Below are 15,451 nucleotides of genomic sequence, written 5' to 3' on the forward strand. Positions count from 1 at the left end.
ATCCATTCTTGCACACACACAGAAACATATCTGTGTGATTTACTCAACTTGAGGATTATATTTGATTGCTTTCTGCATTAAAAATGAAAACGGTACCTACCTGTACTATTTATCTTTCTTACAGTCAGGTTGATTATCGAGCAAAGCTTTGGGCCTGTAATTTCTGTTTCCAAAGAAATCAGGTATGTGAATTTTTTAAGTGTTTTCCTGTGTTTCATTTTGGTGGAACTACTCTAAAAAAAAATTAAGCGAGGTTGAATATGTGTCTGCCCGGTAGTCATCAGTTTCTGCTGAACTCCAGGCAATAGCTTTTGTTAAGCATAATTGAACATTGAACATTTGTGATTTCTCTGTTGAATGGTGACTCAGTTTCATTATGTGGGCTTTTATCATTTAGTGTGGAGGGACAGAGAATTCCCTTTTTTAATGTGTTCTGTTAGCAGTGAATATGTTACCATAAGAAAACAGATATGTTGTCTATATTTCATTTGACTTCAGTTTATTCTAATTGGATGGTGTATATTATTGAATTTTCATTTTTTTTTTAAGATTTTATTTATTTATTTGACAGAGATCACAAGTAGAGAGGCAGAGAGAGAAGGGGAAGCAGGCTTCCCGCTGAGCAGAGAGCCCCATGCGGGGCTCGATCCCGGGACCCCAAGATCATGACCCGAGCCGAAGGCAGAGGCTCAACCCGCTGAGCTACCCAGGCGCCCCATGAATTTTCATTTTTTGATCTTTGTAGCTTTTAGGTTCCAAGTACCAGTGTTGACCCTTTTTTGATTTGAAAATTTCAAAACTGGGGCGCCTGGGTGGCTCAGTTGTTATGCATCTGCCTTTGGCTCAGGTGATAATCCCAGGGTCCTGGGATCAAGCCCTGCATCAGGCTTTCTGCTCTGCGGGAGCCTGCTTCTCCCTCTCCCTGCTGCCCCTCCTGCTTGTGCGTGCTCTCTCTCTCTCTCTGTGTCAAATAAATAAATAAAATCTTTAAAAAAAAATAAAAATTTTAAAACTATTAAACTTAGAAGGAGCTCAAAAATGATGAGAGACTTTTGTTTAAAATGAACTGTGCCTGATTCTAAAACTGGATTGTAGTGATCTTTGCACAACTCTGTACATTTACTAAAAACATCAATTGTACATTTAAAAGTGTGAATTTTATGGTGTATAAAATATACTGGGATGCCTGGGTGGCTCATTTGGTTAAGTGTCTGCCTTCGGCTCAGGTCATGATCCCAGGGTTCTGGGACTGAGCCCTGCACTGGGCTCCTTGCTCAGTGGGTGCTTCTCCCTCTGCCTGCTCTGCCTACCGCTCCCCCGCTTGTGTGCATGCTTGCTCTCTTGCCCGTTCTCAGACAAATATTTATTTATTTAAATAAAATCTTTAAAAATAAAAAATAAATATACCTTAGTAAAGGTGTTAGAAAAAAATTAATTGTTCTCAGCATAGTATATAGTGCTCTAGTAGTTTTTTTTTTTTTTTTAAAGATTCTGTTTCTTTGAGACAGAGAGCACATGAGCACAAGAGGGGAGGAGGGTTATAGGAAGAGGGAAAAGCAGACTCCCCACTGAGCAGGGAGCTCGCATGGGGCTCGATCCCAGTTGAAGGCAGATGCTCAACCGACTGAGCCACCCAGGCGCCCTGTAGTGGATCTTAAGATATAAATAACATGCATTTATTTATTCTTATATTTGATTGTAATTAAAATTAACGATCTCCTTCTCAGATACATCACACAATAAGTCCAATGATGAATAGAACAATCAATGTACTAAGTAAAGGCCTGGGAATTATAAGCAGGTTACATTCAAAATTAACCTCCACAAGAGATTCAGAAGTATATGCAATTTTTTTTTTTTTACGATTTTATTTTTTTGAGAGAGAGAGATTGAGGCAGGAGCAGGGGGTGGGGAGGGAGGCAGAAGCGACCCCCCCTAGCAGGGAGCCTGATCCGGGGCTCGTTCCAGAGACTCCAGGATCATGACCTGAGCCAAAGGCAGACACTTAACTGACTGAGCCAGCTGCCTCAGAATATGCAAATCTTTTTTTTTTTAATTTTATTTATTTATTTGATAGAGAAATCATAAGTAGGCAGAGAGGCAGGCAGAGATAGAGGGGGAAGCAGGCTCCCTGCTGAGCAGAGAGCCAGATTCGGGGCTTGATCCCAAGACCCTGAGATCATGACCTGAGCTGAGGGCAGAGGCTTAACTCACTGAGCCACCCAGGTGCCCTAAATTTTTTTTTTTTAAGAGTTTACTTATTTATTTGACAGAGATCACAAGTAGGCAGAGAGAGAAGGGGGGAAGCAGGTTCCCTGCTGAGCAGAGAACCTGATGCAGGGCTTGATCCCCAGATTCTGGGATCATGACCTGAGCTGAAGGGAGAGGCTTTAACCCACTGAGCCACCCAGGTGCCCTAAATTTTAAAGACCTATCTACACCCTATTACATTCAGAATTGAAGTCTGTGTTTAATATAACTTTTTTAAAAGATCTTATTTTGTAGAAATCTCTACACCCAATGTGGGGCTTGAACTTAGAACCTGGAGATCAAGAATCACATGCCCTACTGACTGAGCCAACCAGGTGCCCCTTGGTATAATTTATTGTGAAAATTCTAAGGCTTCAAAAGATAATGTCAGGGGTGCCTGGGTGGCTCAGTGGGTTAAAGCCTCTGCCTTTGGCTCAGGTAATGATCCCAGGGTCCTGGGATCGAGTCCCATGTCGGGCTCTCTCCTAGCTGGGAGCCTGCTTCCCCATCTCTCTCTCTGCCTGCCTCTCTGCCTACTTGTGATCTCTGTCTGTCAAATAAATAAATAAACTCTTAAAAAAAAAAAAGACAATATCAGCAGATCTAAAGGGTAGTCAACGGAATGGGCAAAAATATTTGCAAATCATAAATCTAATAAGGGATAAATATCAGGACATTCAGGGGAGAAGATGATGGGGAGATGTTGTTTACAGGTTAAGAGTTTCAGTTTTGCAAGATGAAAAGAATTCTGGAGATGGATGGTGGTGGTGGTTGTACAGCATTGCAAATATTTAAGAGCACTGAACTGTACACTGAGCAAAGATTATTATGGTAAAATTTATATGTATTTTACCACAATAAAAAAATTGGAGAAAAATCGCTGTATAAGCTATGAATTTAAAATGTTTGTGGAGAGTTTTAAAGACAAAATGCTTGTGATAATGTGTTTAGCATAAAGAGCAGCTTGCAAAATTATATATACGGGGTGAGCTCAGCTGTGCTTAAACAGAGAAAATCTGAAAGGAAATACGCCTACATGTTGACAGTAGGTATCTCCAGTTGGTAGGAACATGAGGGATTTTTTCTTCTTTTATTTATTTATTTATTTATTTATTTATTTGAGAGAGAGTGTGCACACACATGAGTGGGTCGGGGGCAGAGGGAGAGGGAGAAGCAGACTCCTCCCTGAGCAGGCAGCCCAACAGCATGGGGCACGATCCCACGACCCTGAGATCATGACCTGAGCCAAAGACATGCCACTTTTTTTTTTTTCTTTAAGTTTATTTTCTCCAGTAATCTCTACATCCAACTTGGGGCTCGAGCTTACAACCCCTAGGTCAAGAGTCGCACGCTCTTCCTACTGAGCCAGACGTGCACCCCTTTTCCTGTTCCTTATATTTTCTTGTACTTGCTGGTTTTTCTACAGTGTATATGCACTCATTGATGATAGCAGCTAAAATAATAAACCCAAATAAAAGTGTTAGACTTCCACCTAAACCATTGATGGGTTTAGCTAAAATCTGAGTCCTTAATTTGCAGAGCAGCACTTAAGATATGGTTTATAACAGTGCATTTTTTAATGATCTGGAAGTTATGACGTGCCCTAATACCTTTTAAAAGATTACAATGGATATAAATATAAGGCAGGGTTATTGATTTAAAATTTTGATATATGTATGTATTTAAATACAGGCTCTGATTTAGGAGTTAAGATGAGAACTGAGTCTCTGCATTTTTTTTTTTTAAGATTTTATTTTTATGTAATCTCTATACCCAACATGGGGCTTGAACTTAACCCTGAGATCAAGAATTGTATGTTCTACCAAGTGAGCCAGACAGGTGCCCCAAAATTTTGATTTTTGTATTTTAGTTTACTGTTATTTAGTGTTCTGTGTTTTACAGAATTAATACATGGTCATTACTCATTTTTATAAGTGGAAAATAGAAGGTATAACATAAAGATCTTTCAGTCCTAATGAAAGATTGGTTTGTTTTCTTTTCTTCAGTTTCCTCCCGCTTACACAGGTATATCCGAGGTGAATCAGCCTGCTGAATTGATGCCCCAGTTTTCTACAATTGAGTATGTGATACAGGTAACTTCTTTGTTATGCATTTAATGAGTGGTGTTAAATACTGAGTTTCTCTTGAAATGCTTGGCTTCTGTGTCCCTTACTTTTCTGGGCAACTTAAAGCTGCGAAGGCAGCAGGATCCTGAATACTTGGTCATGGTGCGTGTGCACTTACTGGCATTATTTTCAATCTTGATAGGCGGCTAGAAAAGGGATCACTGGTTGAGTGCAGCACCTGTCCCCCACAGCCTTCTCCAGCTTTGTGATGGGGCACTCCATCTTGTAGTCAAGCTTGAAAACTTTGGGTTCGTTCTTGACTTCTCTCTCTCGTACATTCCTTATCCAGTCCACTAGGAAATTGCATTGGGTCTATATTCAGAATCTTTCCCCAGTCTGACCACTTCTTTCCCTCACTGCTTTTGTCCTTGGCCAACCACTGCCTCTCACTTAAATTGCTGGGCCATCTCTTAGTCCTTCTCCCTAATTTGACCCTTTCCCACTTATATTTTATTCTTAATCCAGAAGCCAGAGTAGCTCTTTAAAAACATGTCATGTTCCTTCTGTGTTCAGAAACCTCCAGTGCTGAAAATGGCTCTCTTTCACCCAGAGTAAGAGATAGTCTTCAAGGCCCTGTGTGAACCTGGCCCATGTTATCACTTGGACCTCAATTTGTATTAGTGTCTCATTCAGCCACATGGGCCTCATGACTTTCCTTGGGCATGCCAGAAATGCTCCTCTAGCTCTTCTGCAGGCTGGAATTCTCTTTCCCCTGTGTCTGTATTGCTCCCTCCCTCTCTGGGTTTTTGTTCTAATGTTACTTTCTTAATGAGGCTGCTCTGACCTCTTAGGTAATACTAGAACCTGCCCCCTACTTCTCCTCTTGGCAGCCCCTTCGCCTTTCTATTCCAGAAAGTCAGCTACTTGAGGCAGTAAGGATTTTTGTTCTTTTGGCTCACTCATGTATCCCAGGACCCAAAACTGTGTCTGGCACACGGAAGGCATTCAGAAATGTAGAATAAATTGTTGCATACAGAGACTTTTTACATTTAGTTTGTTTTAATGTAACCTGTCATTTAATGAGGTGAGTGGAAGTTAGATGTCTTTATTCCCTGTCAGTATATATAGATGAAGACTTTCATTTACATGCCTGATTTGCTTTAAAAAGAGCAGGTTTGGTCTATTTGTATACTGACCACTGTGCTGTGTTTCTTTGCATAAAGCGAGGTGCTCAGTCCCCTCTGATCTTCCTCTATGTGGTTGACACATGCCTAGAAGAAGATGACCTTCAAGCCCTCAAGGAATCCCTGCAAATGTCCCTGAGTCTCCTTCCTCCAGATGCTCTGGTGGGTTTGATTACATTTGGGAGGATGGTGCAGGTTCACGAACTCAGCTGTGAAGGAATCTCCAAGAGTTATGTCTTCCGAGGGACAAAGGATTTAACCGCGAAGCAAATACAGGTTTGTGCCGTGCTCGTACACAAGCAGGACCAAGGAGATTTCTTAAACATGAATTGGTCATTCACTCTAGTGTTATGGGAAATGAGTCTTCTTGGATTTTTTTAGGATATGCTGGGCCTCACCAAGCCTGCCATGCCCATGCAGCAAGCAAGACCTGGTCAGCCTCATGAGCAGCCTTTTGTTTCAAGCAGGTGAGCTACCAACGTAGAATGTTGCACATACAGTAGCGGGCACGCGGGGCCGTCTGCTGGAGTGAGGGAAAAAGACTCTTAGAACCTTTGTTTTCTTATTTTTAGAGAAAAAAAATGATTAAGCCTAAGAATATTTAACGTTTAATGATCTTATAACCGTTTGGTGTATATTTGAAATTCATAATTGGATTGTGGATGTACACATACGTATGTGTGCACACATTTGTGTGGTTAGATTTGCTCTGATGGTCTTTCCTGTTAGTGTCGTGGCATCACAAGTATTTTGAGACCACTGTATTAAGCCTTCCCCTCCTTACCCATATGGCTGTTGTCCTTCTTGAGTCTTGAGTAGAAGTAGGAAAACTGAAAGCTTTGTGGGGTGTCCTCAAGCAAACCTGAGACCAGATGCTCTTTGAGTGCCTGTGGCTACCTGGGTCTGGGTTAACAGTCACCAAACATGATAAAATGCATTGCCTGAAGTGCTGGGGACAGCCACTTAACTGTGGTAAGAAACCAGTGCTTCTCTCTGTTTTCACTCCTAAGGCTCAAGAGAAACACTTGAGAATCACTTTACAGTGGATCTTCAGAATGATGAAGGTGGGGGTGTCTGGGTGACACAGTTGTTTGAGTGTCTGACTCTTGATTTCAGCTGAGGTCATGATTTTATGGTCTGAGATTGAGCCCAAAGTTAGGCCCTCTGCTCGGTGAGGAGTCTGCTGGCTATTTCTCCACTCTCCATCTCCCACTTTCTCCCCCTCTCCCTCCTCCCTCCTTGTTCTTCTGCCCCTCCCCCTTGCTCTCCCCCCCACCAAAATAAATCTTAAAAAAAAAAAAAAAAAGAATGATGAAAGTGGGCCACGTACAGGAATTTTACATGGATTGAATTCACATTAGATCTGTCTTTAGGATTTCTTTGCTGTTAAATTTAATTAAACTGATTTATTCCTATTTAAATTTAGCTTTTTTCCATGCTATATATATAAGTTGCTATATATTCAGTTTTAAGTTATGTTCTTGAGTAAAATTGCCTTGAATGAAAAAATTGTAAGTTTTTACTACTCTGAGTAATTACCTTGAAGAGCTCTGTGTCACCTAGGGCTAAAGACCATAGTACTTTATTAAACCAGGATTGATGTGTCCATTCAAAATCATGCAGATTTCTGCAGCCTGTTCACAAGATTGACATGAACCTCACTGATCTCCTTGGGGAGCTGCAGAGGGACCCATGGCCTGTGACCCAGGGGAAGAGACCTTTGCGATCCACTGGTGTTGCTTTGTCCATTGCCGTTGGCCTTTTGGAGGTAACTCAGAATTTACCAGGGTGCATCAAACCTTGCGAGCTTGTTCCCACAGGTTGTGTTTGCTAGCCTCGTTTGAAAATGAGTTGTGACCTAAGTGAATGGAATGACAATGGATTTATCAGAAAGCACTTCAGGCATTATTATTATTATTATCCACAGTGAAGGAGCCCCATGATGTTTTGAAAATACCAGAAGTTTTCATGAGAAACATGAGGCCATTAGGGCAAGGGCAAGGGCAAGTGCTCACAGCGAATTAATAAAAGTGTACAGAGCTGTCGGGTTGGAAGATGTAAGGCTGCTTCTCTGCGTTGTCATCCATGATGTTTTGAACTATCATTAATATCCAGCAGAGCTGAAAAGAACTTTGGAAATTTTTTTTTTAGGGAGATGGAAGCATACTCAGGGTGGGCTGAATGCTTCTAAAATACTGCCATTTATTGTTCCAGGGCACTTTTCCGAACACGGGAGCCAGGATTATGTTGTTTACCGGGGGTCCCCCCACCCAAGGGCCTGGCATGGTGGTTGGAGATGAATTAAAGGTTCCTATTCGCTCCTGGCATGATATTGAGAAAGATAATGCACGTTTCATGAAAAAGGCAACCAAGGTAGGTGCTCCTGGGCACAGGCTGTAATTCTGCTTACCCAGTGCTGGGTTTGGGCTATTCTGGAGCGACAGCTACTTTGCTGAGGCCATGCTTTGTGGGCAGCAAATGGCTCTTGCTCAGGTGACCTTCCAGATCTAGGCTGCTATTAAATCGGTTCCCCAGCTGAGTCCTTTCTTAGAGTGGGTGGTCTTAAAACTGCTACAAGTGTTTTGAGATTGAAAACTATACATTTATTGGGAGTTATAAAGAAAACTGTCTCTGTATTCTTATGTTTGGTTACCTCCCTTTGGTATAGTAAGACATACCTGGTGAATAGTATGGTTTCCTGAAGGTAATTTTTCTCCATTCACAGCACTATGAGATGCTTGCTAACCGGACTGCTACAAATGGTCACTGCATTGATATTTACGCTTGTGCCCTTGATCAGACGGGACTTCTGGAGATGAAGTGTTGTGCAAATCTTACGGGGTATGTTGAAAGCCAACACCTGGGAAAATGGAGTGTGTGTATTTTAAGGAAAGAAAAGTGAGTGATGGAAGCATAGGAATGTGCAAGGCTGACCTAGATAAGCTTTCAGAAGGCTCCAGGCTGTCGTGTCTGTGACAGGGAGGGTGTATGGGCCTTTGGGGAAAGAAGCAGTGATTAGCAGGAGGTTGCAAGGTTCACTACAAATGAATCATATCAGAGTAACTTTATTTCTTCCTTAGAGTTGTCACAGAATCTATAACAAGAAGGCAAGCACGCATGGGGTATGTGGCTTCAGCAAGCCACTTCCTTGTGAGGAGTCTGGGGGTGGGCAGGAATAGGGTCTGAACGTCAGGGCAATTAGGAGACCCTTCACCTGACTTAGTAACCATATGTCATGCCCAGCTTGGAGCACATGCTCAGCATGGGGGTTGCACATCAGGGCATGTGTAGCCCCCAAGTCCGTATCATGCATGCAGGCCACAGTGGAGGGCTGTTGTTCTCAAAGCACAGTGGGACCTCACCAGCAACCTTCAGGGCTCCCAGGCATGGATGAGAAGTATATCTCCTTGGGCCTTGCCCCAGGCTTGCTGAATCCGAGTGTAAGGATGCGGCACCAGTAGTCAGCTTTCACACGCTGTCCAGGGCGTTCTGGTGCACATGAGTGTGAGAACTACTGGTGTGCACCACTTGTCTGAGGCAGGCTGCATGCCAGACTCTCCCAAGGAGCTTTACTGTTGGTTTACTTTTTTATTTATATTTTTAAAATGTCAGTATTTTTTTTGTTGTTTACTTAAATAGGCTCCGTGCTCAGTGTGGAGCCCTGCCAGGGAGCTTTAAAAGCTGCTTTAGCTCTGAGTCTTGTTCCTCAGTGATTCCCAAGTAGTTAGCATGGGGTGTGACCAGCATCAGCATTTGTTAACCTTCCCTGGGTGTTTCTAATGTGCCACTGGGGTGGGCCTTTAGTGTCCAAAGTGTGATTGAATATAGGCAGCATCAGCCCCACGTGAGAGCTTGTAAGGAATGTAGCATCTTAGATTTTTTTTTTTTTAATTTATTTGACAGACAGATCACAAGTAGGCAGAGAGGCAGGCAGAGAGAGAGGGAAGGAAGCAGGCTCCCCGCTGAGCAGAGAGCCCAATGTGGGGCTCGATCCCAAGACCCTGGGATCATGACCTGAGCCAAAGGCAGAGGCTTAACCCACTGAGCCACCCAGGCGCCCCAGGAATGTAGCATCTTGAGCCTTACCCTAGATGTTTTGTGTCAAAACCTGGCTTTTTTTTTTTTTTTAATTTTTTAAAAGTTTTTTAAAATTTATTTATTTGACAGAGATCACAAGTAGGCAGAGAGGCAGGCAGAGAGAGGGGGAAGCAGGCTCCCCGCTGAGCAGAGAACCCGATGCGGGGCTTGATCCCAGGACCCTGAGATCATGACCTGAGCCGAAGGCAGAGGCTTAACCCACTGAGCCAGCCAGGCACCCCAAAACCTGCATTTGAATAAGATCCCAGGAGACTTACATAAAACATTTTGAGAAGTACTGGGGTAGAGCCATGGGTGTTCCTGAGATTCTGCTTTTCTAACAAGCTCCCGCGTGACGCTGCTGGTCCTCACTGAATAACAAAGGGCATGTAGAAGGTAGAACGCGAGTCACTTGATGCAGTCCCAGAAAGCCACAGATGTGTTAGGTGACCGAGTCCCAAACGACACTGAGGGAGCTATACCAGTGAGCCACATTTAATAAGAGGAATTCCTACCAGTATCCTCCAGGATCTCTTGTCTTAGAGCATCCACGGAAAGGCCTCACTGCTTTTGTGAACATCCCTGAGTTTACATGCTTGTGTGTGTGTGTGTGTGCGCACACGCACAGGTGCACATGTCTCTGATGGAAAGAGACTATCACTTCTATCAGATTCTCAGTGAGGTCTTTGACTCCTGAATAACTTGGTAGTTAGGTCACATAATCTGTTGCACAAGTATAGTATCAGGGAAATGTGTTAGCAAGGACATTAAAAAGTCTCAGAGGTATTAGTTCTGGCTCAGGGTGAGCCAGCCATTTGGGATGACTTCCAGAAAAGGCAAGGTGATCATAGGCTGTGTTACAGGAATTGGTTATCTTCAGAGAAGATCATAGTCTTGGTTTCCTTGGTGCCAGATGCACTCAGGTTATATCATCTGCCATTCTGAGCATTTCAATTTCAAAGGGATTTGTAGAGGAACTGGGGGTGTTCAAAGGCAAGTGGTAAGAGTGGTGGAGAGTACTTGAAACTGTGTCATAAGGAGAATGATTGAAGGATCTAGGAAAGATACCACTAAAGACAGATGAGCGTGCGATCTATATTCAACAATTATCGCCCTCTCCTGTGGAGAGGGTGTTAGATTTGTTCGCTGTGTATATGACCAAAGGGGAAGACTAGACCTAGTGGTGGGAGCTGCTGGGAAATAGAATTTCACCCAGTATGAAGAAAGGCTGCCACTGAAGAGCATGTGCTCCTGATGCAGGAGGAGTTCAAATCTAATCTGGGTGATAACTTGGCAGGTATGTTGTAGAGGGTTGGTGTGAGTTCGGATTAGGTTTGTGTGATGCAACAGAGGTTGGCAGCCAGAGCTGGAATATTGGTTTCATCTTCATTGGGGCTGAAGCCCTTCCTGTGCTGCTCATGCAGATCAGAGTGGTAACTGGGCTCTCACTGTGAGCAGCAGGAAGGAGGAAGAGTCAGAGAAAGACATGTGCCTTCCCATGAGAATGCCCCCCGCAAATCACAACGGCCATTTCCAACAAACAAAGCTGAGTTACATGGCTACGTGCAGGGCAGGCTTGGAAGTGTAGTCTTTTTTTCCAGGGAACCACGGAAACCATGACCAAGGAAGGGGCGGAAAAGGTGGACATTTAGGGCCAGAGTCATCTCTGTCCCTGAAGGGGCCAGGCACTCTGAGATAGCTGGACCAGACGATGTTCTGCCCAGTTCTGAAGTCCTGTTTGATGATTGATGGCTGGACACATAACTTGCATCATGCTGTTTATCTGCCCCAGCACATGAACTGTGGAGATTCTGAACGGTGTTTCCCTCTAACGTCAAAACGGCATGAAAAAGTTATTCATACACTAGAAGAGATAATTCATATACAGCCAAAGATTCAGTGTTTTGAGGCAGTGAATTAACCTGAAGAGGATTTCCCACAGGCTTTGGTATTTCCCCTACCAGAGAAGAGTGTGGGGAGCTGGACACATTTTCTCAGTAGATACAACCCATTAAGCCTGTGGGCTTATCAGTGAACGGTTCTTTTGTTTTCTTTCTTTCTTTTTTTTTTGGAAATAATTACAGATTCACAAGAAATTGCAAAAATAGTATAGATAGGTCTGTGCATACTCTTCCATGTAGCAGCTCCCAGCGGTAGCATCTTTCAGAAATGTAGTACAGTGTCACAACCAGGAACTGACGTTGGTATGATATGATGAACTCTATTGCAGACCATACTGGGATTTCACCAGTTTGTATGGGCACTGATTTTCTTAACATGTAGGTATACATTGTATGAGACTGTATCATCATCAGTTTGTGTAACCACCACTCTGGTAAAGATTTAGAATTGTTGTTTTGTTTTGTTTTGTTAAGATTTTATTTATTTGGCATAGAGACACTAGAGAGGGAACAGAAGCAGGGAAATGGGAGATGGAGAAGCAGGCTTCCTGCTGAGCAGGGAGCCAGATTCAGGACTCGATCCTACGACCCTGGGATCATGATCTGAGCCAAAGGCAGACACTTAATGACGAGCCACCCAGGTGCCTCAAGATTTAGAACTGTTCTAAGGGGACCTATCTTTGATGTCTTTTTTTTTTCTTTCTTTCTTTCTTTCTTTTTTTTTTTTTTTTTTTCTGGTGGTTTTATTTAAGCACGGGGCGGGAGGCGGGACCCGTGGGCAGAAAGAGCTCTCTTTGATGTCTTGAAAATAGTGTGTTTCCTGATTACCTATTGAACTTGCTGTTTCCGGTTTAAGTTAATATCACCTTCATGGACGTAGTTTTCCACCCCCCCTCTTTAAGTTCTGTTTGTTAACACCAGGGAAGCATCCGAATGGCTTTCAGTCATCCTAAATGTTCACTTTCTTCTTTCTTTCCCAGAGGCCACATGGTGATGGGAGACTCTTTCAACACTTCTCTCTTCAAGCAGACATTCCAAAGAATTTTTAGTAAAGATTTCAATGGAGATTTCCGCATGGCATTTGGTGCTACTTTGGAAGTGAAGGTACAATAGCTTTCTGACACTTTAACGAAAGATTAGTTCTCTTCCTTAGTAGTCAGACTTGTACAAGCCTTACCTTGCTGGACATGGGCATCTAAAGGTAAATTAAAGGTTTCCAGCAAAATAGTTTAAGAAGGTATATTGATTCTGTCTCTTTGCTACTTGAAGTTGACCTGTATATTAATGTTCTAAACAAAGTGCTCTCTGATTGCCTTGTAGGCTCTGCTCTGTCTTGCTCTGGGACAGCAGGCCTAAGAATTAGTGGTGGGCAGAGGCCACATGGTGTTGAATCCCCCCACTCCTACCGCTGGCAGTATAGGCCACCATATTCACAGAACTATGTTTATATTTAGCACCTACCTGCACACTAGCCAGAGTACTTGAAAATAAGTGCAGCACTGTGAGTTTGGGTCTTGTTTTTTCTTGTAGGGACTAAAAGCCCGGCACACTTGATTCTGAGTCATTGAGAAAACATTAGAAGGAGCTGTTACATAAAGGGATTAGGATTATTACTTTGAGAATTGAAGATAATCATGAAATCATTTAGATTAAACTTTAAACAGTCTTCTCAGATTTTGAGTTTGTTTTTTTTTAAGTTGAAGAGGAATAGACTTTAGTGAATTAAGATTTTATAATCTAAGTATATTGGCCTTGTCGTTATGTTGGAGCTCATGAATTAAGTATTTTTAAAACAACATAAAACAGTGTATTCCCTGATGAGAAATTATAATTATGACTGAGTACATGGGATTGGAAAAAAATATATTGTTGGTAGAATTGTTATCTTCTATGTGTGTAATAATTTCAGAGGTGAGGGAGTGCCTCACTGGCTCAGTCAGAAGAGCATGAGACTCTTAATCTCAGGGTTGTGAATTTGAGCTCCACACTGGGTATAGAGATTACTTAAATAAATAAGCTTTAAAAAAAAATAAATTCAAAGGTGAGAGTTGAAAATATAGCATCTTTGGAACAAAGTTAATTCAGTTTAAAGGAGGATTTTACTAAAGTTTGCATTGGATTATCGTGGGCATGGAAAAGTTTGTAAGAGCATGATCCATGTAGGATTTCTTTTTGGTGGAATGATAACGTTGCCATATTTTACCCATAAATTTTAATTGTGTCTTTTGTGAGAGGGTGGTTTTCAGTGAATTTTACCTTTACATGCTTGTGTATTTCCATTTTAGACCTCTCGGGAACTGAAAGTTGCAGGAGCCATTGGTCCTTGTGTGTCTCTGAATGTGAAAGGACCATGTGTGTCAGAAAATGTAAGGAAAACTCTATCATCCTCACCTCCTGTGCCCCAGGGTTTAACCCATTATAACCCATTCAAAATGTCAGAGCAGGGTGATCTTACCTCGTGTCACCTGTTGGGATGTGTCTGTTGGGGAAGGGATAAGGGTCAACTCTTATGACCACAACTCTGAGAGGCAGTGTCCTATCTGTCTGTCCTTCTATCTAAAGGGTCAAAGGGTGGCTCAGAGGGGTCAGGTGTCCTGCTTTCTGGGTCAGAGCTGATAGGGAGGAGCTAGAGCTCAGGTTCCCCTGAACCCCCATCCTTGTCTGGGTCTCTGTACCAGTGAGCCACAATGTATTCTGTATAGCAGGGCAAATGTTCAGCAAGAACCTTCAGGAATAAACCTCTGTGCTTGTTGCCCTTAGAGGTGATACCTTTGTCTCACTTCTCAGAGACCATTTTGAGTTGGTTGGGCATGAATGACACTGTTGTATATGCAGATAGCTATGTTCTTTGGGTCACAAAATTTTGAGAATAGGTGAATAAAGTAAAGTTATGGTAGGTGGTGAGGTAGCTTTGCCGGTGGCTCGCTTCCTCTGCTTACACTTTAGCTTCGAGGAGACAAACCACTGGGTCCAGTGAGGCCTATCCAGGGTGGTTCTGGGCTGGGGTTGTCTCATTCCTGTCCTTCCTTTGTTGTCCCCTTCAATGAGACGGTGGTCTGTAGAGCCAGACGTGGATACGGGGGCACAGATCTACCCCTGCCAGTCTTGTGTCCAGACATGGTATTTACTTGCTCTGGGATTCAACATCTTTATCTGGGAAGTGGGGATAGGAACAGTACCTCACTTGGCAGTGCTGTTGGGAGGGCTGAAGAAGTAAGTTCAGGTAAACTTCTCAGAAGAGCCCCTGGCACAATGGAGGCTCACGCTGGATTTCAACTTTCACATCCTCACTTTGTCTTCGTCAGCAGTGAACATTCACTTAGTGACTACTTTGGTTAACCTTTGGATGAAGTTGCCAGAGGCAAAGTGATTTGAGAATATTCCTGTAATCCCTTGGGCGAGACAGGTGGCTGCCCCAAAGCCCATCTGAGGAGTCACCTGTTACCCTGATGTACCAAGGGACTTGTACCCCTAATTCCTGGCAGGGCTTCGGAAGCCTGTTCGGTTCCAAAATATGTTCCATACACTTAAAATCTGCCTTAGAAGGTAATTTTATGAATCAGTATATGAGCTGATTAGCTGTTCTAAGATCTGGTAGGGATCAGCCATGAGATTTTGGGAGGGGGCTTGGAGGATGCAAAGGGGGTGGGAATACAATTCAATATACAGAGAAGCTTAAAGAAGAGTGTAAGGAGTTCAGTATTTGCACCACTTAGAGTCTGCACTTGTCAACATTTAGTCATTCTCACTGTCCTCTCTCTTCGCAATATTTGCTTTGTCCATCTGGTCATTATCTGTCTGCCAGGTTCACGTTATTGTACTTCACAGAACCTTCGAACAGCAAGCTGCAGAGGTCACGACACTTAGCCTTTCAGTCTGCATCTTCTAAAATTAAGGATGTTCGCCTACTGTGACATTATAGCAAAACTAAGAAAACAGTAATTCACTGATATCATCTGTGGCTAGTCATAGT

At 42.9% G+C, this 15,451-nt stretch overlaps 1 protein-coding gene across 2 annotated transcripts in view; it reads left to right on the plus strand.

Annotated features, from left to right (window-relative positions):
• The window catches only part of SEC23B (SEC23 homolog B, COPII coat complex component), a 45,111-nt gene that overhangs the window by 3,548 nt on the left and 26,112 nt on the right, over nucleotides 1–15,451 (plus strand). For both annotated transcript variants that reach the window (XM_080814767.1, XM_080814768.1), the window contains exons 3-11: nucleotides 125–182; nucleotides 4,257–4,343; nucleotides 5,540–5,776; nucleotides 5,882–5,967; nucleotides 7,124–7,268; nucleotides 7,715–7,873; nucleotides 8,226–8,341; nucleotides 12,459–12,582; nucleotides 13,764–13,844. In XM_080814767.1, coding sequence (XP_080670893.1) covers nucleotides 125–182; nucleotides 4,257–4,343; nucleotides 5,540–5,776; nucleotides 5,882–5,967; nucleotides 7,124–7,268; nucleotides 7,715–7,873; nucleotides 8,226–8,341; nucleotides 12,459–12,582; nucleotides 13,764–13,844 — 1,093 coding nt within the window. The remainder of the gene's footprint in view (nucleotides 1–124; nucleotides 183–4,256; nucleotides 4,344–5,539; nucleotides 5,777–5,881; nucleotides 5,968–7,123; nucleotides 7,269–7,714; nucleotides 7,874–8,225; nucleotides 8,342–12,458; nucleotides 12,583–13,763; nucleotides 13,845–15,451) is intronic.

The sequence above is a fragment of the Martes martes genome, assembly GCF_963455335.1.
Source record: "Martes martes genome assembly, chromosome: 9".
NCBI lineage: Eukaryota > Metazoa > Chordata > Mammalia > Carnivora > Mustelidae > Martes > Martes martes.